Source organism: Hyaena hyaena, unplaced genomic scaffold (assembly GCF_003009895.1).
Source record: "Hyaena hyaena isolate Hyena2069 unplaced genomic scaffold, ASM300989v1 scaffold_55, whole genome shotgun sequence".
In the NCBI taxonomy this organism is placed as follows: Eukaryota; Metazoa; Chordata; class Mammalia; order Carnivora; family Hyaenidae; genus Hyaena; species Hyaena hyaena.
In genome coordinates this window covers 2184582-2205135 of record NW_024080687.1, presented here as the reverse complement: position 1 = coordinate 2205135, position 20554 = coordinate 2184582, and the positions used below count along the sequence as shown (strand labels likewise).

The 20554-nt window shown below is 43.9% G+C and overlaps 1 protein-coding gene across 5 annotated transcripts in view; it reads left to right on the top strand.

Annotated features, from left to right (window-relative positions):
- The window catches only part of RUNX2 (RUNX family transcription factor 2), a 126542-nt gene that overhangs the window by 59947 nt on the left and 46041 nt on the right, over nt 1-20554 (top strand). For 3 of the 5 annotated variants that reach the window (XM_039231167.1, XM_039231165.1, XM_039231170.1), the window contains exon 4: nt 9177-9350. The exons of the other annotated variants lie outside the window; for them this stretch is intronic. In XM_039231167.1, coding sequence (XP_039087098.1) covers nt 9177-9350 — 174 coding nt within the window. The remainder of the gene's footprint in view (nt 1-9176; nt 9351-20554) is intronic. 5 annotated transcript variants of the gene reach the window in all.

The window sequence follows — 20554 nt, the reverse complement described above, 5'->3', positions numbered from 1 at the left end:
AGTCTATGGCTTAGCTATGTAATTATGTCTCTTGAGTAGATTATGTTTTTTTTCTTCCCATAATTATGTTTTTACCCAAGAGACAGGGAGGCTTCAGACCTCTCTTGGGTGAAATTGTTCTTCGTCTCTTCTTCCTTGATAAACTTTGAATTCTACATGCCTGACTGTTCAAGGGCGGAAAGGGGGCTCTTGGAGATACGTGGTGGTGATTATGATATTTTCCCCCTTTAGAAATTGGTTTATATGTTAAGAAGGGCCCTTAGAGGGAAGCTGTTGTTAGTTCATTTTTGAGATGCCATCAGAGAAGAATCTCCGGGAAGGCGATTTGTTTATGATCTGTGGTCCTCTGTCTGAAGCCACATGCTAACATGGTTCTAGAGCTGTCTCCTCTCGCAAGCTGTGTCTCCTGTGAGCTCTGGGGCCCCAGGCACATGTCATATTGTATGGCTGCCTGCTTCCCCTAGCTAGAGGTTTCTTAAGCGTGAAGGCAGTTTCTGAGTCCATTTTACTGTTCTAGTCCAGAAATAGTTTGTGATCTGAACCAGACAGCATACTCTTAGGAAAAAAAGATGACTCAGCAGCCTTTCCCAGCAAAGATTATAGACTCATCAATTTTACTGTGGGAAATGTTTCCCGATGACTAGCCTGTTTTTCCCCCCATCTCCTCTCTTTTACTGGACAAAAGGAGAGATGATTCTAGATTTATCAATGTTCTTATTTGTTAATTCAGTAAGCATGTGTTGTGTGCCTTCTTTGTACCTAAGCCCTAAGTTATGTGCTAGACACGAGGCGTGACCCTCAAGGGTTTTATAGTCAAGTCCAGGAGAGTCTAAGATTATAGGATATGAAATTCTGTATAAATATATTATATCAATTCATAGTAAGTTTTGCTTACTGAATGCCTACTACACTGAAGTTGTAACCACAGGTAATAGACAAAAAACAGTTATAGCTGCTTTCAGCTTGCTGAGATGGAAACCATAGGGATCACTGAGGTCCTAGAGACACTGAAAAGACCAGAACGGTGGGATGATCAAATGGAGATGATGGGGCGAGGGTCATCCAAGTGGAGGAGACAGCTTTCGCAAAGGCACAGGGGCTCCATGAAGAACCGTGGATAGTCCGGGGATAGTTGAGAAGTAGCCATTGGAAAGGAGAGTGACAGTGTATAGTCAGACTGTATCTACCAGGTGTTTCCAGGTGTTTGTTTTCCCTGCTGGGCCCAGGGAACTCTGTTTATAGACAGTGTGAGACAGTTGAAAGGTTTTGAACAGGTGAGAAATGTTAGGACTCAAGAGCTGAAAGGACCTCAGGAATTATGGAAATGGATCCTTCATTTTTGGTAGGACTAGAGAGTTCCGTTAAATCCCTTCCTGCAGTTGGTCATACAATTAGTTGATGCCCTTTCATTTATTCCATGCTGCTTCTCTGGTGTGTTAGCCACAAGTGGGACTGGAAAGCAGGGTTCATTCTAGTGGGAATGGAAAGTGGGGGCCCATTCCTGCAGAAGCTATAGAAATGGGCTTATCTGAATGATGGAGTGCAGGAAAGGGAGGTGGGGAAGGAATATCTGGGCTGGATTTTGAGCCTCAGAGACTAGAATGTGGTGATGTATTTGTTTAATATATAATAGTACATAATCTATCTATCTATCTATCTATCTATCTATCTATCTAGAGCAGGGAGGCACAAAGAGAGAGAATCCCAAGCAGGCTCCCCACTTTGGGGCTCGATCTCACCACCCTGAGATCATGACCTCAGCCAAAATCAAGAGTTGGACGCTCAACTGACTAAGCCACCCAAGCACCCCAGATGGTGGTGATATTAATGGAAATAAGGAGATTAGAGGAGAAGCTGGTTGGGACTGTTTGTAGTGGGGGCAGGGGTGCATTAGGGAGAGGCAGAGAGAGGGCTTAACTAAACATTACAAGCGTCACAAGAGTATAGGTCTTCCAATTTTGGACTTTCACAAACCACCAGCGAAATGCAGTCCTCTGAATGTAAACAAAAAGAAGTTTCACTTTTCTCGGGAGTGTTTCCATTTTTCACATGTATGACGGAATGCAGAAAATCAAGGTTTCCAATCCCGAGCCTCAATAGTTATAAAGTGTTTGGATCCACACTTTGAATGGCTCCTCTAAGAAATCCCTTGAGCCTGGCTAGCTCCTCTATTGCTTTGCTTTTGCTGGAAACCATCTAAATTGAATTCTCTAAGATGAACTAAGGCTCACCCTTCCACGCAGTAGTCAAATTCCAAGTAATTTCATTTGGAATAGAATTAGGGCTTTAAAATTAGTCAGCCTCGTCCCCAGCCCCTCCCTGCAAGCACTCCTTCACGTACCACTTTCAGGGTAGAGAGATTATAACCAGGACCTCAGTTTTGCTGCTGCTGTTTTTCCAGAACTGGTGTGGAAGAGCAGCTTTTTGGCTGTAGAACCAGTTTGCTCTGAAAAAAAGGTAATTTCTGATGCGAGTCCTCTCCTCTCTTCCTTTTTCCTCCCGAGGATCATTGTCACAACATCTTAAATGGGTAGATTCTGTGGTTTGAGCCCTGGAGTATTGGACCAGGCCTCCACCTCTCACATACTTGTTGACAGCAAAATTAGCTAATGTCTCCCTGCCCCACCCCCCTCTTCCAGGGAAGGCTGAGTGCATGGCAGAAGAGAGGAGGCCCTTAGGCTGCCAGAATATCATTTCATTAGTCAGGGGATGGAAAGATCTGTCTTAAAAGGGCAAGTTCCCATATATATTGCATAGTTTATTTATTTTTATTATTTTTTTTTATTTGAGAGAGAGAGCACATGTGCAGGGGAGAGGCAGAGGGACAAAAAGAAGAGAGAGAGAGAGAGAAAGAACCCTAAACAGGCTCCGTGTCTAGCATGGAGCCCATGTGGGGCTCGACCCCACAACCCTGGGATCATGACCTGAGCTGAAATCAAGAGTTAGACATTTCCCTGACTGAGCCACCCAGGCACCCTTAGATCATATAGTTTAAAAGAACGAATGTGTGGTTTTAAAACTAGAGGCATCAAGTGATTTGAAGAATGGCGTGCGTCTGTTGAGATTTGTATCATATACATCTATCTGACTGATGGTCTCTTGCAGATCTGCCTTTTAGTTTTATTTATTCTAATTGGCTGATGGATTGATTGAAATTTATTTATTTATTTTGAGAGAGATAGCATGAGTGGGAGAGGGGCAGAGAGAGAGAGAGAATCCCAAGCAGAGTCTGTGTTGTCAGTGCAGAGCCCGATGTGAGGCTCAGTCCCACCAACTGTGAGCTCATGATTGAGCTGAAACGGAGAGTCGGGCGCTCAACCAACCGAGCCACCTAGCTGCCCCTATTTATTCTATTTTAAAGTTGTATTGTCATGAAACTCAGGATAGAAGTAGATACCCAATAAGTGAGTGCTTAAAGTTGATTTGTTCAAAAACATTTTTTTAAATGTTTGTTTATTTTTGAGAGAGAGAGACTGAGTGTGAGCAGGGAAGGGGCAGAGAGAGGGGGAGACACAGAATCCGAAGCAGGCTCCAGGCTCTGAGCTGGACAGGGGCTTGAACTCACCAACCGCTACATCATGACCTGAGCCAAAGTCGGATGCTTAACTGACTGAGCCACCCAGGTGTCCCAAAATTGATTTAAAACCCTGCCGTAAAAAGGTGAGCTGCTGAACATCATGCCCTAGTGGTCCACGAGATGACCTTGCTGTGCCATGACAGTGGGCCTGCCATGTCTTGACACCCTTCTTGTGAAGGTGCTTTGTGTCTGAAGGGTGCATTCCTTTGTAAGAGCTTTCAGGCATCCTTCAGGAGGAGTACTCCACCTGGCACAGTGCCTCCTGCTGTGAACAGAGTGTGCGGAGTGCGATGATTTGACGATTTGGCTGGGGGCCCACAGAACTTTCCTTGGTGGTTAGGCAGTTCTCAATCATCTTTTATAGAAATGGGCAGAATGGGTCACGTTGCAGAGGCATGTGTGTTTTCACAGTCCGCCTACCACACTTTCAGGGTCTTCATGTACCAGTTGCCGGTGCCTGTTCGAAACGGAAAACCTAACGGCTCTGTTACCAACTGTCATGGCGAGTGTGATGGTCTTGCACTGGACAGCGGGGTGGGGAGGACTGGGGCAAATAGCTACACTCTTGCTCAGGGACCCAACGGTTCCTCAAGCATCTTTGCTCTGAGGATGTGTAAATGCCATGACCTTCTGATCACACTTTCTTCTCATGCCCCTGAATTTATTGCAAGAAGAGTCATAGTCAGCCAAACACGCTCAACGTTTTGAAATAAATTTGTTCTGAAAACTGCTTTTTTTTTTTTCATTTTAAATTCTCTTGACCATGATTTCCCTTGTGTGACTGATGCTGTGATGTTCTAATCTAAAATAAGCTGGTTGGCTGTGGAAGGGAAAAGAGCATGGGGCCAGCAGGCAGAAAGCCTGAGTTCTTGTCCTGCCCCCAACTGTGTGGCCTTGGGGAAGTCACTTCCCCTCTCAGGGAGTCAAGGCCCTCATTTGTACAAGAAGTACATCACTCAGAAATTTAGAGTCAATACAATTTCTGCTGTCCTTTTCAGCTCTTTGATTCTAAATGACTTGCAACAATGCTCAAGAATTATACTGAGAGCAAATGGGGCTTTTTCAGAAAGCAAGCAAGCAATTATGCATTCGCTTAAATAAATGACCTTCAGGGAAATTTCTCAGCAAGCACCACTAAGGCCTGGTCTCTAAAGAAAGGCTTTGCCCACTGGATTCACTAGGTTGTCAAATAAGAAAAGGATTTTTGGGGAGAAAGATAGCATTATAGTAGGATAGCATTATAATAGGATATCCCGGGTCAGAAAATTTTCTCTCAACCAAGACATTTGTCTAAAAGAGAAGAGCACATCCACTGATTCATTCATTCATTGCCTAAATATTTGTTGAGTACCTACTATATGGCAGGCACTGGACTGTTGCAGTGATACAATGTTAAATAAGACCGAGTACTCATTCTCACGGGGCTTATATCTTGCAGGGGAGACAAATAAATACACAAGTTAAGTACAGATTGTGTTGATAGCCATAAAGGAAATAAAGGGAGGGTGTGCTCGAGAAGGAGACCCACTCTGGTTAGAGTGGCAGACAAGACCTCTCATAGGAGGTGGTGCTCACTGTGAGGCCTAAGGGATAAGAAGGAGTGGGCAAAGAAACAGAGAGGGGGAGTGATTCAGGAATATGGAGAGGTCCTGGGATGGGAAACTCAAAGGATTCAGTGACAGATCCCCAGAGAGAGGGGGTGGGGTCCTGGACTAGAACTGAATGGATTTGAGAAGATAGAAATGACAAGATGTGGTAATAGATTGAATGTGGCGAGTGAGGGGTAAGAGGAAATCAAGGGAAATGTTTAGGTTTTTGGCTTCAACGACTGAGTGGCTGGTGCCACTTACTGAGATGGGGGTACTCAGAGAGGAATAGGGTTCTTTGGTGAGAAGAGTCAAGAGTTCTGTCTTAAGTATACTGTATTTAAATATCTTTTACATCCCAGGAGAGAGTCAGCTATGCAGTGGGACATGCAGACCAGGATCTCAGGACAGAGGTCAGGGCTTATCTCAGAAATGGGGGAATCATTGATGGGAATAGGTGGCATCGAGTGCACGAGATTGTGAGGTCACGTTGGGCAGTGGTTCTCTGCCTCACCTGCACGTCAGGTCGTGAGTTATTTTACAAAATAACTCCCCAGGACCCACTCTCAGAGATTACAATTTAATTGAGCTGATGTGGGGTCTGGACATCTATGTTTTTCCAAGCTCCCTGGAGGATTCTCTTATCCCACCGGAGTGGAAGGACCACTGCTCAACGGAGAAAGTATAGCTAGAGAAGAGGGTCCATGACCGAACTTTCACACAGTCTTAAACAGAACACAACAGTTTTCCATTTGTTATACTCTTCTCCTGTTTGGAAGACCTACTCTTTGACCCTTTGGATGAGGCTTAGCTCTCCTCCTACCACAGAAGAGTACCCTGTCTTTGGTGTAATCCAAGGTGCCCTTGTCTTCCGTCTTCTCAATCTCTTAAGGGACTACTTGAGTGTGGAGGATTTCAGCATGTTCTCTTTCAGCCCATCGTTCGCATGTTAACCCTGATGTGGTTTAGCGGTAGCCGGTATTTGTCATGGTTGAAAGATGAAGAAGCTGTTCAGCTTTTGTTCTTCATTGTAGTGTAAGAATTTTGTTGTGGTTGTAGTGGTGGCTACGAAGGGGTAGACATCTGCCAGGAGAAATGCGTATGTGTTTTGGTCTGTGTGCTGCCACAGATAGATGTTCCCTGAATTACTCCGGGTGTCCGTATACTTGGTGGCTCACATTTGAAGAGAATTTCCAGAAGGTCACTGAGGCTTTTAAAATGTCACCTGCTCTTGCAGTTTCCATACTTATCAGTGCTGCTGCCAGGCCTTTCTTTATTCTTGCCTACAACCCCCTATGACGACCCCCCTGAAGCACTGGGCTAAGAGAAAATAAAAAGTGGACTCAACTCACATGTCCGAATGCTGAGATGTAGCTCATCTCCTACAGTCTCCATGAAAGCCTAATGAAAAGGCTGTAGAAAGCAGAGGCAAGGCTTTTTTATGTTTTCTTGTGACCCATAGCCCACATAAAGTCCCAGTAAGTAAAGGGACCAGGCAAGATCGTGCAGCCCTCAGCTTAGCCCTCAGGGAATCTGCCATTCCAAAAATACGGCCTATTAAAAAAAATAACTTCCAGGGACAGTTCCATAAGCTTTCTTGTTAATGTTTATAGCTGTATCAACACCCCACCAATATATATAATTTTTTTTTGAATGGATGTGAGGAACAGAATCCATAGATCTAACTGTGACAAGTCCTGTATAATTCCCTAATTGTCACACTAGTTAGATGCAGCAAGATGTATCGATGGAAGTTTGTTTAGGGTAATGGGTGAGCTATTAACTTTGTAATTGGATCCTGGCTGCTGCTTCTGCTTGCGTTGAAAACGAGCCTCGGTACCGCATGGGGCTGAGCTCTTAGGTGTCTCTTTCTGTGGATCTGGATATTTTCAGTCCTCCACAGCAGCTGAGGAAGGGAAGATAATCTAGAATGCCAGCACTGATGGTGCCACATGATGAGTGGAAAGCGTCGTCGTCAGCTAGGATCAGGACTGTGATCCTAGTCCAGGCCGAGCTAGCCAATAGCTGAAGACCACAGGCTGGTTGTGGTACCTCCGCAGACCTTTGTTGCTTTCTCTGTGAATGCCTTGCTTGCTGGCCTCCTGGAGCTGTTTGGGCCAATTTCTAAAGGGCCTGTAGAGTTCTATGATCTATTTGTAATCTGGATAAGAAGTCACAAACAATTGGGAAAACACCCATCCACACACAGTGAATTTTCCTGATCTTAGTCCCTCATCATAGCAGATGCCCCAACTGGCAGGAAAGAGGGTGGTGGGTCCATTTCAGTTAATGGGCCTATTTGGAATATGTTTGGCTGTGGAGACAGCTACACTCATATTACCAAGCCTTGGCTTCCTGTCTGTTTTCTTTGGGCTGGGTAGGCAATGAAAAAGGAGACAGGAAAATACATTTTGGGGCAAATAAAATAAGGAATTTGTCTTATGAAGACAGCTTATAGTTGGGAAATTCTAATGTTCAACTTAACCCTATCCTGATATATTCCTCTTGTCCTGTACCAGGAGGAGATGAGGTATTCTTGCTACCCATAGAATATACCTCCTCATTCTTGAAATCTCTTAATAATCCTCCTCCCAGGTTTTCTTCTTTCATGGATAATAATCCTGATCCCCTTAATTTTTCTTCAAAGGGCAAATTCTGATTCCAGTCCATCATCTTAAACAAACAAACAAACAAACAAACAAACATTTTTTAACATTTCTTTTTGAGAGAGGGGGAGAGAGAGAGAGAGAGCGAGAGAGAGTGAGTGAGCATGAGCGGGTGAGGGGCAAAGAAAGAGGGAGACACAGAATCCAAAGCAGGCTGCAGGCTGTGAGCCATCAGCACAGAACCCAACGCAGGGCTCGAACTCACGAACTGTGAGATCCTGACCTGAAGTCAAAGTCGGATGATTAACCAATTGAGCCACCCAGGTGCCCTTGGAAATGGAAATAGGAAACCTACAGTATATTTCTGTTCACGGATGAGGCATTACCCTGCTTATTCACCTCTGCACCACTCCGCAGGCATGCACTTAACTTACATCGCACCAAGACCCAGATGCTGTTCTATTACATTTGCACCAGGACAATACTCTACTCTTTGCAACGAATGATTTCATGATTGTCAAGAAGCCTTAGAACCTTAGTTATATTTTATTGGGCATATTTCCTTAATATCTAGAGTTTCCTTAGATTTTAGACTTGAATGAACTAGATGAGAGACAAAGTTTTGTTTTGTTTTGTTTCGTTTCAATAGTGGAATCTCACATTCACGTGGTAACCCCGGAGGGTATTTTTCCCTTTCTTATACAGAACCGTAGTAGTAAATTTAAAATAGAAAAAGTATTCTCTCAGGTTGAACATAGTTTATTATATGCTTTGAGGTTTTGGGGTATCACAAAATACCCAGATTCCTCTTGGGAATTTGCGTTTCCTTGACTGTGTTTCCACTTTTTCCTCTGAAAGGGGTTCTAGGCTTGAATTTTAATTTTTCAGAAGAAAGTCTCAGTAAGGTCGAGCTGTAACATGAAAAAGGAAAGTCACTGTGGTTATCATGGGAATTGCCCCTTGACAAATGTTTGTCTCTGTTTCTGCCCCAGTTTGGGGATAGTATGTGTGATGTGCACAGACTCTCTGAACTTGAGGGAAGTTTCCTCCTTCACAAAACAAGCAGACATACCCCAGAACACATCCATCTTTCCCACACTCACCCAGAGGGTTGGATGAGGCTCGCAGACAGTCCCTCCTGAGTGCCTGTCCTGGTCTCAGCTCCGAGTCACCACCCTCTGGGACCCTCAGCTCTCCATTTGTAGAACAGAACTAGGAATGCTCACCACCAGATGATGATTGGAAAACCACTTGAAATGGAAGGCATTAGAGAGACACCTCATTATAAATACCAGTATTGATAATCCCTTGGCATAAACCCCCAGTATGTATGTTCACATATCTATTTAGTATGGTCAATTGTTCAGCTCATTAATATGCTTTTATTTTATGATTTGCTGTTTCCAGGGCACAGACAGAAGCTTGATGACTCTAAACCTAGTTTGTTCTCTGACCGCCTCAGTGATTTAGGGCGCATTCCTCATCCCAGTATGAGAGTAGGTGTCCCGCCTCAGAACCCACGGCCCTCCCTGAACTCTGCACCAAGTCCTTTTAATCCACAAGGACAGAGTCAGATTACAGGTAAGACAGACTCCTAGGTTTCACTTGCACACAGTCCGCCAGGCTGGGGGTGAGGGGCTACCACGTGAGATGCACTCACTTCAATACTCCTGGACTGTGAAATGGCTTATTATTAAAGAATCAAAACGTGAAGATACTGACCTTCTTTTTGATTGAAAAAGGAAACAAATTCCAATATTCAGTAACTTTGGGATCAAATCTGGGGGAAGTCTGCAAATGTTGCACTCCTTGGCAACGTCAGTGTGCAACACTGATGGATGGTTAACGACCATGCTTTCTGGGAGAAGGTTTGTTACGAGTTTCTGTATTGTGCCCGGGCGGTGCGAGGGATAACATCACACCCTCACTATTAGAAAATTAGTCTTACCGTCTCAAATTTGGGCTTGAATTTCTTACATGTATAACTGTTTCATTCAGTTTGCTTGAAAATTGCCCAGGGCTAACAGGAAGCCTTGATTGGTGGGTATAAGGCAAGGTCAATGAGCGGCTCATCGGGCAGACAGAATTCACTTCTGATTCACATTTAGCTCCAATTTCTCATGCAACATTTCTCTTTATACTACATTCTAGTAAGCTGTTTGCTTTACCTTTCTTCTTAAAAATTAACATCAGCATTGCATTACAGACTAATCATTCACATTTGGTGCAGTAAGTCTCCCAGCTCTCCTCTCTCTCTCTCTCTCCTCTCTTTTTTTCTGGCCCGGTCGTGCAAAAACAGATCTTGCTTTTAGTGTGATTGTGTTTGGGTCCTGGTGACAGAGGAGTACGTCAGTCATCGTAGATCTTTAAGGGTCCTGGTGACAGAGGAGTACGTCAGTCATCGTAGATCTTTAAGTTGCCCATCAGAAATACTGAGAGCTGATGTCGTTTAGTCATGTCATCTAGTTTCTGCTGTTGGCAGAGGTGGACTAGAATGGAGGGAAAATAACTCAAAATAAAATGGACAATAAACTATTCTAACAGTTAGGTTTTGGTTGATAGTGGTTATGTGTTGAATGTCCTTAATGGTTTGTAAACATAGTTGTTTATAAATGGAATGATCTTCCTCTCTTTCTCTCCTGCTCATATTAGGTATATGTCTTCTTGGATATCTACTTAAAGTAGGTTTCTTTGGGCATATGTATATAAGTCTGAATATAGGGGTATGCATGAATATATATTTAATATTTAATACAGAATTATAAAAATAAAATATCTAAACACTACAGAGGAACAGATACCTGCATCAGGGAAGGGCATTAGAGCTCTGTGAAGAATAGCTATGTATTAGCCTAAAGAAATCACTAAATGTTGATATATAAGAATTAAAATCTTACTGTATTCACTAGACACATGTCCTTGATAAAAATGCAAGGGTGAAATTCACACTAACTTGTGAATTTGAAGCTTTGTAGCTATAGTTGCTACTGCATTTAAAGTAGTGGGCTTTAGATCTTTGATTAAGCTTCACAAATAGCTGTCCTTTGTCTTTATAGTAATATTTAGACTGCGTGTGTGTGTGCATGCCCATTCGTATAGATATTTAAGAGTATTTATATGTGATTTGTAAGGGGCTTATGATGCCTATTAAAATATATATAAGAAAAATATATATTCTATGATTGGGCAATTCCTGAGCTCTTTAAATGTTTGATTTCTATATCCTAATCCTTAACTGTTTGCTAATTACATTGTACTCATGACCAATGCTTTCAAAGTGGCTTTTGGAAACTGTGTGTTGCTAGATTCACTTCAGAAGATGCTTTCCTCAAGGCTTTGGCCTCAAACCTGAAGATGACATCATAAAAAAGCACCAGAGGACCTTTTAGAAACTAGAGGTACCCTAGGTATCTCCAAAAGCCTGGTAAAAGTGGTGGTGGGGGTCTACATGTTAGCTGCAGATGTAAGTGCAGCGAGTAGAGCTCTGGGGACGTGTAGAACATGGGGATACCAGGAGAGCATCTGGGCAGATCGGGGTCGGGCCACTTCCATAGACATGGCTCTCCTACACTCATCACCTCCCTTCCCGTTGGGAGGCTCAAGAAGGTTAGCTTCTTCTGGGCTGCAGTTTTACAGCAAGCTAGTGGCGAAACAGAATTCAGCCTCTTGACTCCTGATGCAGTGTGTTTTTTCTTTTACAATACCATGCTAGAACTCCCTCGTGATCAATTAAAAATAATATTTTAAATACTCACTGGATGTATTTCTAAAAAATGAAAATAGATTTCTAGGTACCGAGAGTGTTCTGGAATGATACTACAAGAGTATTAGCTCTGCGTTGGGGATTATAGCACTAGAATAACTGATTTGTAGATCAGCCTTCTTCTTTTTCTAACATCCAAAGTATTGGACCCAACAACTGTCTCCAGCAGCCTTCCAAATGTGCAGATTGACACACGCGTTTGTGCCACCCCTACCTGCTCTTGGCCACGGGCACTTTCTTTACATGCTCCTGTACTGTTAGTGAGGTGATGGATACAAGTGTCTCCCTGTAACCAAGGGTGTGCACAGTTCTACTGTGACTCAAGTTATTAGGAAATCCAAGACCATCCAGCAGCAGCAACTTCGAAGTGAATTAATTCCATGTTTTTCTCTCTGGTTTAATTTTCTTATTTATTTAGTAAGTATAATTTAGAGCCTCCCACATGTAAAGAATTGGGGCTTAGGTAATATGGGAGAAGGGGAGAAGAAAAGTGCTCTGTCCTTGACCTAAGTCTAATTGAAGAGATGGCGATCCTTCCCAGCCCTCACACAGCAACGTCCTGTCCCCAGACTGTAATGTTGTTGTTTCCTGAGTCCACATTCTTCTCCCTCTTACTTAGGCTCTTCTATCTCCGGTGGTCTGTGTCTGCAGAAAGGAGCCATCCATCCCTCAAGGTCACTGTTACCTTCTTTAGGAAAGAGTCCTGGCACCTGTGTCTAGAGGCTGCCTGTCTAGCCTCTAAGCTATAGTGGAAATTGCCTTATTTTCTAGCTTCCGTGCGTTTATTTTTTTTTTTTCTACCCTGTTAGATTGCAGATTCTTTAAGGGATTTATTACGGGGATTTATTTTAGCTTGTGTAGGCACGGTGGTAGCATCTGGTGAAATGGTGAACTAATGAAAGTTTAGATGAGAAGATATCAGTACAAGAAGAGCTGAGATGTCACGTGTTGTTGGCATCAACTGTCCTCTCTAATTTCCCGTCCCAGGGTGTATTGTTCCCTGGCAATGCGCACTAATGGCAGAAATCACGTTTCTATATAATGCTTGCATAGTGAAACCCTTGGCTTCCATTCCAGTTTAGGGTTTGTGTAATTGCAGGCTTAGATGTAAATTCTACTTTTGAGCCTTACCTACAAAGGATTTTGTAACTTCTCTACAGTATGCGACATCTGCATTTTAGTTCATGGACTCCTTTGGATAAAGATGTTTGTCATCTCTCATTGGCTTGGCCCTCTTGTTATGTCAAGCTCTTACCCCGAGACTGTAGATGATGATCATGGTTGTATGGTCACTACTGTACACTTGCCAACAGAAAAGGGGTGAAATGAAGTTAGAAGTTATAAACTGAGGAAATGAGAGGCATTTAGTGTCTCATATTAGTGTTCTCCAGCGTCTCTTGGAGTTTCTAGGGCTAACGGTTCTAGCTGTATCATGGACTGGCTTCTTGGCAGCGCTGGTCTGATGGTGTCATTCTGTTGGAATCTTGTCATGACTGATGTTCTGTCTGAGGGCCCAGGGCCTCCTGGGGCTTCCTGAGTAAGTTGCTTCCTCTGTATCTTTTTTTTTTTTTTTCTTTTTATCTTCAGACATCTGGTGCCTATCTCTGGGTGCTAGGAAACACCTAGTCAGTCATAAATGTGTATGTCTTCTGATTCAGAACGTGGTGATAGCAGTGAACTAGGGATATTATGTTAGGTGATACTTGAGATACTGCTCAAGACAATCACTATTTTCAACTCCGTACTTTGTGGGTGGGTGAGCTACACCTGAAAAACAACAACAACAACAACAAAAGCAGACCTAGGCCCTTGGGTTTGGTAGATTGGGGCATTCATCTAACCTTTGAGATTGGGCATTCTGCTGTTCTGTTATTCATTCCTTCAAAAACTATTTGAGTGCTTACTCTCTGCCAGGCATTAAGTAAGTGCACAAGATAGATGCAATTTCTGCTGACAAGGAGCTTCCTTTTTTGTGACAGATGGTGTCTGTAAATGGGTAGATACGCATCCATACAAGGTAAATTCAGACAGTAACACATGCTTTGAGAAATTGAATAGGGTAATGCACTAGAGAGTGACTTAGGGAAAAGGCAATTTTGCTTAGAAAGTTGGGATAGGGTTCTTTGACGAACTTTGAAGATCTCTGAGGAACAGCATTTGAGGCCACAGAAGACTCATGCACAGGCTTCCGGGAAACAGTGACGGTGGTGTGCTCTGGGCTCAGGAAGGTCAGTGTAAGTGGAGTGTAGTAAACATGGGAAGTGATAACAGAAAGCCAGGCAGAGGATGGATTATGGAGCATCTTCAGGGACCTGGTAAGGAGCGTGGGTTTTGCTCTGATCGCAGTGGGATGATTAGCATTTTTTTCTTCTTTCCTCAAGACTCAGATCAAGTGCTGGCACCTCTGTCAGGCTTCTTCCAGCTTACCCGCGCTGAGCCTGAGGCTTCCATACTACCAGTCCCTGTGGTGCCAGTTACTTGTTTGCATGTCTGTCTCCTTCATCAGACTTTGAACTGTCAAAGTCTAGGGCCATGTTTTATTTTATTTATTTTTAAATTTTTTCTTAATGTTTATTTTTGAGAGAGAGATTGAGACAGAGTGCAGGTGGGGGAGGGGTAGAGAGGGAGACACAGAATCGGAAGCTGTCAGCACAGAGCCCGACGCGGGACTCAAACCCACAAACTGTGAGATCATGACGTGAGCCGAAGTCGGATGCTTCACCGACTGAGCCACCCAGGCACCCCGAGGGCCAGGTTTTATTTTACCTTTGTGTCTTCATTGTCTGACATAGCACCTATTGCTTGGTGACTTTGGTTTGGTTATGAAGGGGGTCATTGGCTTTTTCAGGAAGTGTGATCCACTATTATTCTAGCCCTAGTACCTACTTGGTTGACTGTTAGCTACCCTTTATTTATTGAATGCGTGCTGTGTGCCAGGCATTATAATGAGGTTAGCTCATATGCTCCTTACAACAGCTCTGTCAGATAGGTGGCATTATTTTGAAGCTGAGGGTCACAGGGGCCAGGTACCTTGACAAGGTCCTACTTACAGACTAGTAAGTGGTAAATACAGCAATTAAAGCCAGATCTGCTTTGCCTCAGGGTCCGATGCTCCTTAACCACTGTGCACTCTTGAGAGGCTGAAGTGTCCTTTTATCAGAGCTCGCTTTCCTCCCATTTCAATACCCACCTCTTCTTATTTATGCAGCTCTTCCCGTTGACATAGTGGTTTTATATAAAGCTTTTAGTAAAGCCTTAAAAATATTCTGAAAAGCACATATTTTCCAGATGGAAGACATTGATTCTTCGAGTAATAATTTCTGAAAGTTTCTTCAGCCATATAGTCAACTGTGAGTTTCAGGCTCTTAGTAGCCTGTCACCCTCATCCCTGTCGAGTCAGGCATGTCGCTGACAATCTAAGTGATAGGCTTCTGAAGGGACTAATTTCTCATTCTTCTCTCCACTGGGTATTATTTAGAATCCTCAGAGACGTTTCCATAAAAGGGAGGCATTAAGAATGTCGGAATCATGCTTTAAAATGAAATAAAACTGGTTTTAATAATTAAATTGCAGTTATCTGAGCATAGATCCAAGGTAACATTCTTAGGACTATCTCAGACAACAGCCTGGCCAGGCATCACGTAGGATGATAATCTTATCAGCAGCTTCCTTGACCAAAGTGAAGTAGCTTCCACCCAACTTCGGTCTGATTCCATATTCCCTTGGCAGATGCCGCGCCTTTAAACGTTAGGGGGCTCTCGGCCAGTCAGGCCAGCTGAGCGTGGCTTGTGTCACTTTGGTGGTCCCAGGCCACAGTCCACTGTGCTCGCACTGATACATTCACTAGCATAATCTTTTCCCAAATAGGAAAGCACAGCTGAGTAGTGTGTGTCTCAAATTACAGTTCTATTCAAGGGCATAGTGACCACACAACTGTTCAATGTGATACAGGGTGGACGTGGGGGCGGTGGCTGGCGGGCAGTGGTTGTGTGAGGGAGGGCGAAGCCATGAGAGGGGCTCGGTCACTGTCAGCGGGCAGAGTGACCTCAGGTGCCGTCGCTGTGAGATGATGGTTGGGGCGCGGAGAGTGGGAATGGCACAGTGTGTCCTGTTCTGTGGCCACCGTGGTCATACTCACCTGTAGGTGTCTCATGTCTGAAGGAACTGAAATCGCCACATTCAAAAACAGGCTGTTCTAAGTATGGTTCTTGTACTTTGGTGGTGTTCTTGTTTAGTTTCTGAAGTTACTAGTCCTCTCGCATCTTCTTCCTTGGAGCTTATTTGGGCAGGCTAGTCAAGTCAGTTTGCTGCTGCTGTGCACATCTATGCACTGGAAATCTCTTTAGGGGAGGTCCTTACGAGAAAACACAAATTATGTGTCAACACAATTGCACATCTCTTCAGCTCTCGCGGTCACCTTATGATGAAGAGCAGAATGCAGGTCCAGCCTGTGCTGGCTTTGAGAAAGAAAGCTTAGAAAGACCTTGCCAAAGATGGGCGGTCAACATGTCATGTTGTTGTCTGCCTGTCAGCAGCATCCTTAGATTAGCCTCATGCAGGTCTCTGGACTTCCGTCGGTAGGAATTCCCTTATTAACTGAAGACGCTCTGGCTTTATTATGCTTTTAGGAAGATAGAGAGGGGGCAATGTTCCAAGAAAAATTAATTTTTTGAGTTCCAAAAACTTGTCTTTGTAATTTCCTCCTATCTGGAATAGAAGATGCGTAGTTAATATCTAATTATGATAAGAAGAATCCATCTACATAATGCCTCGCTTTATCCTTCCCCAAGACTGTTCTGTTTCTAGCCTGTCTTTGGGTTCTTGCCCAGAGGAAGTCTTGATTCTTTTTCTCGTTATTTTTCAGAGCACTATATTTCTCTGTCTGGTCTTGTATCCAGTTTTGGCTTTACGTACACATATATACGTATATATATCATATAGTCCTAAACATGTGCATATGTGTGTGTATGTGTACACAGACATATGCATGTCTTTCCTCTTTACTAGTTGCCTGGTGACCTTTCTAGCCATTTTTACCTTTCGTAACAGAGTGTAGACAAAATTATCAGATAGGAATCTCAGTTTGGATGAAATATTTAACCTACAAGGCTAACTCAGGAGAGGGGAGGTCAGTTTGGTGTAGTAGATTCTCTAGTGGTGCTTTTTGGCGTTTAATCATCGATGGGCACCCCGGGCCTCAAAGGGAGAGATGGTATATGTTGCGCTATGTACTGTTAACAGTAACAACAATATATTACAAATGTTACCTGTTTAGAAAGTGCTTTGATTCCATATTTTCATTTTAATATGTGTGGAAATATTCCAGGAATAGAATCGTATGTCACTACTCTCTGTGTAAGACCATCAGAGTTTTTCCTAGAGCTTTGTTTATTTTGATTAAAGACATGCTTTTTAACTGTTGCTAAACAGTTGGTGGTAGCAGTCGTTAAAAGATGGATATCACAGGGGCAGCTGGGTGGCTCAGTTGGTTAAGTGTCCGACTTCAGCTCAGATCATGATCTCACAGTCTGTGAGTTCGAACCCCAAGTCAGGATCTGTGCTGACAGCTCAGAGCCTGGAGCCTGCTTAAAGATCCTGTGTCTCCTCTTCTCTCTGCCCCTCCCCTGCTCATGCTCTCTAGTTCTCTCAAAAATAACTAAATATTTTAAAAATAAGTTGGATATCACAGAAGAGTCTTGTGAAGACTTGTGAAGCCATTTAGGAATAAGAAAACTTAGGCCCCAGATTTCTCAAAGCCTCAGAGCTAAAACCGGTGTTCCAGGAAGATGGTGGTTTTAGGTGGAGAGGAGGTGAGGGTGTAGGGGAGAGGGTTAAGAAGAATAGTGAATATTTGGAACAGTCATCGAGGTGAATGATGGGAAAGTAAAAGGACTTTGGGTGAGCACTTCGGGTGAGGAGCCGGCTAAGGATAGAGATAATTGGAAGAGCCAGTGAGCACAATTTTGTGCATCTCTCCTGCAGTGGTTGTGGTTTGGGAATAGGGGTGGGATCTGGTGTGTGGTGGGTCATTGTGAGCATGACAGTTTCTCCTAGGACTTGGTGCAAGTCAGGGAAACAAGGAAGATGTTGATTGAGCCACTTACCAATGTGGAAGAATGTTCTGGAGGTTGGTAGATCATGGTAAAAATGGAAGAACTCCTTCTGAACAGGAGTTAGCTTGTCATGTGACCTTGGAGAACGAGCCAAGTGGAAAGATCAGGAGCAAAGATCCGGGAAGTCTGAGTTTCAGTTCAGGAGGGAAGTAGGAGTAAGTAAGTAAGTAAGTAAGTAAGTAAGTAAGGCATTATGGAAAGGTTGAGGGTAGATGGGAGTTCTTGGCCATTCCTTCAACCATTCCTCATATGGCAGCTGGAGGTTCTATCTACACTGCCTTGAGAAAACAGAATCATCTAACTATGTATGACCAGGGCAGTGGGGTTTTCTGGTACTCTGTTAATGCATCCCAAGATGGTGTTAACTTTTTGTCATCCTGTCCCACTGTGGCTTGCAGTCCAAGAAAAGTTCTGCTCTTAGGGCCGTCTTCCCCCATCCTGTCTTGGAGTTGACCAAATGCAGTACTCAGTTTCATAATGTCACTTCTACTTCCTTTTCCCATCCTGTTAGGGTTATTTTATAGTTCTGATGCTTCACCCAGTATGTTGGCTCTTCCTCACAACTTTGTCTCATCCTGCAGCTTAGATTGGTTGTTTCTGATTCCCTAAGACTTTAGTGAACATGCTGGACATGACTAGGATTAGAACGCCTTTGAACCTGTCACTATGCACCTTTTTCAAAGCTGACCACGATTCATCTCAGCAACCACTTTCTGGCAGGCCTTGTAGCTGGCTATAAATCCCATTAGACAAAAGGCATTTATCTTGTCGGGGTCAAGATACACAACGGACAGGTGCTTTTTCTTCTAGTCTGTTGCTGAAGTAATCCTAGGAAGCAGGGTTTTTTTTGAACCCATTCTGCTTTCTGTTTGTCACTGTGGAGCTCAAGTGGGACGAGCACGTTGTACACAGGCTGTGGAAGGTGACTTAGTGTTTTCAGTGGGCTTGCAAGCAAGTCGTCACCAACAGAGGCTCCAAAACATTGGTTGACACTGAGATTTTACCAATAGCAACGCTGTTCGCAGAATAAGGTAAATGGAGTAAGCAAATGGAAAACTACCATATGTGCGTAGTAAAGGCATTACCTTCAGGTAACTTAATAAGCATCATGGGGGAGAGTAGTGCCAGATCGCAAAGCTAAGATTAGTAGTGAGCAGAGTTATGGGGAGACAGACTTTACTTGGTATAGCTTTGTGGCCCTGCTGTGTCAAACAGAATCCCTTTGCCTCCTGTTCTCCACAATTCTTGCAATATCATGGGGAATAATTCATCTTGGAGCAGAACCTTGAACTGATTTAAAGCATAAGCCTCTCTCCGCCTTCTTACCTCTCCTGAGCCTTCCTCTTAAGCGTGTTTGTTTTGTTCATTCTATTTGAAGATCCTTCTTGATAGGGAAGATTACATCAGAATCGTGTTGGGTAATCTTCCTTTCTGACTATCATCAGTAAAAATTATGCCCATTGGTCTCAAGCTTTGTGCATATTAGCATCACCTGGGGAGCCCGTTAAATGGACAGATGCCTGCTGGGGCGCCTGGGTGGCTCAGTCGGGCAAGCGTCCGTCTTCGGCTCAGGTCTTGACCTCGCAGTTCGTGAGTTCAAGCCTCACACTGGGCTCTGTGATGACAGTGAGGAACCGGCTTCTGATCCTCTCTACCCTTTCTCTCTGCCCCTCCCCTGCTCATGCTGTCTCCAAGATAAATAAAACATTAAAAAAAAAAAAAGTGCAGATGCCCGGGTTTTACCCCTGAACCAGAATGTGTGAGGTGAAGACTCCCTGAGTCTTAGCTACAGGCCGTAGGCTCTCCTGCTCACCCAGAGCGGGAGCCTTATCCCCAGGGTCACATGATGTGTTGGGGCAGCTAAGCGCCTTAGGCTGCTTCCTGGTTTTCCCCAGTGCAGCTCCCGGGCTCTACCCTTCCATCCTGAGATCTCAGCTGCTGTTTTCCTGTACCCCCTTCCGTGTTTGCTGAGCCCTAGACTGGACTTGTGGCCTGTTTCTATTATGAAACTGTCGGAGGGAGATGTTAAAAAAATGCATACCTGATTATGTCACCCCATTCCTGAAACACCTCAGTGACCTTCCACAGCACTTAGGATGAAGCTTGAAACCTCTCATGTGGCCTAGCAGGTTCTGCCTGGCCTGACTCCTCCCCTTTCTCCTCTCACACTGTTTTGAACCTTTTGTCAGTCACCCACCCACACTACCCTGGCTCTCTCGACTCCTCAAAAAACCATGCTGCCTCCCTCCTCGGAACTTGATACACACTGTGTGCTTTGCCTGAAGCCTTCTTAACCTCACCTACTAATCTACTGGACTTTGCTTGCCACTGAATTCTTGGCTTAATTATCACACCACATTGTTAGAGACGTCCTGACCCCCAGGTTTGGCTGCAGCTTGGGCTTCTTGGGGAAGTTAGGGATTAGGTCTGTCTTTATCTGACCATTAATATCCCTAGTGCCTAATAGCACAGTACAAGGGTAGGCTCCTCAGTAAATATTGTTTGAATGAATGAATGAATGGATGGATGGATGGGTAGATGGGTGAATGAAGGACCAGGAGATAATTCTTAGCACTGTGGATACCATCTTCTGTCTGACGACAGGAATCACCAGGCCTGGGCACCTGAGCTGTGATACCCTCACTGCTGTGTCAGACCCACTGCATGCTGCTATCAGCCTGATTAGACCTGGATTGACTACACCCACTTTAATGTGGTTTGAACTAAAGGTCACTTCCTCTGGCCAGCACCATATCCCAGTTACATCTCAAGTTCTGGTTCTCTTTGTATTTTATTCCCTTCCCTCTGCTGGGTTTATCACTGAGGGCCAGAGTATGCCAACTCTGAGGCCAGATTAGGTATGACATGTGGTATAGACTCTTGTTTCTTCTATTAGGTTTTTTTTTTTT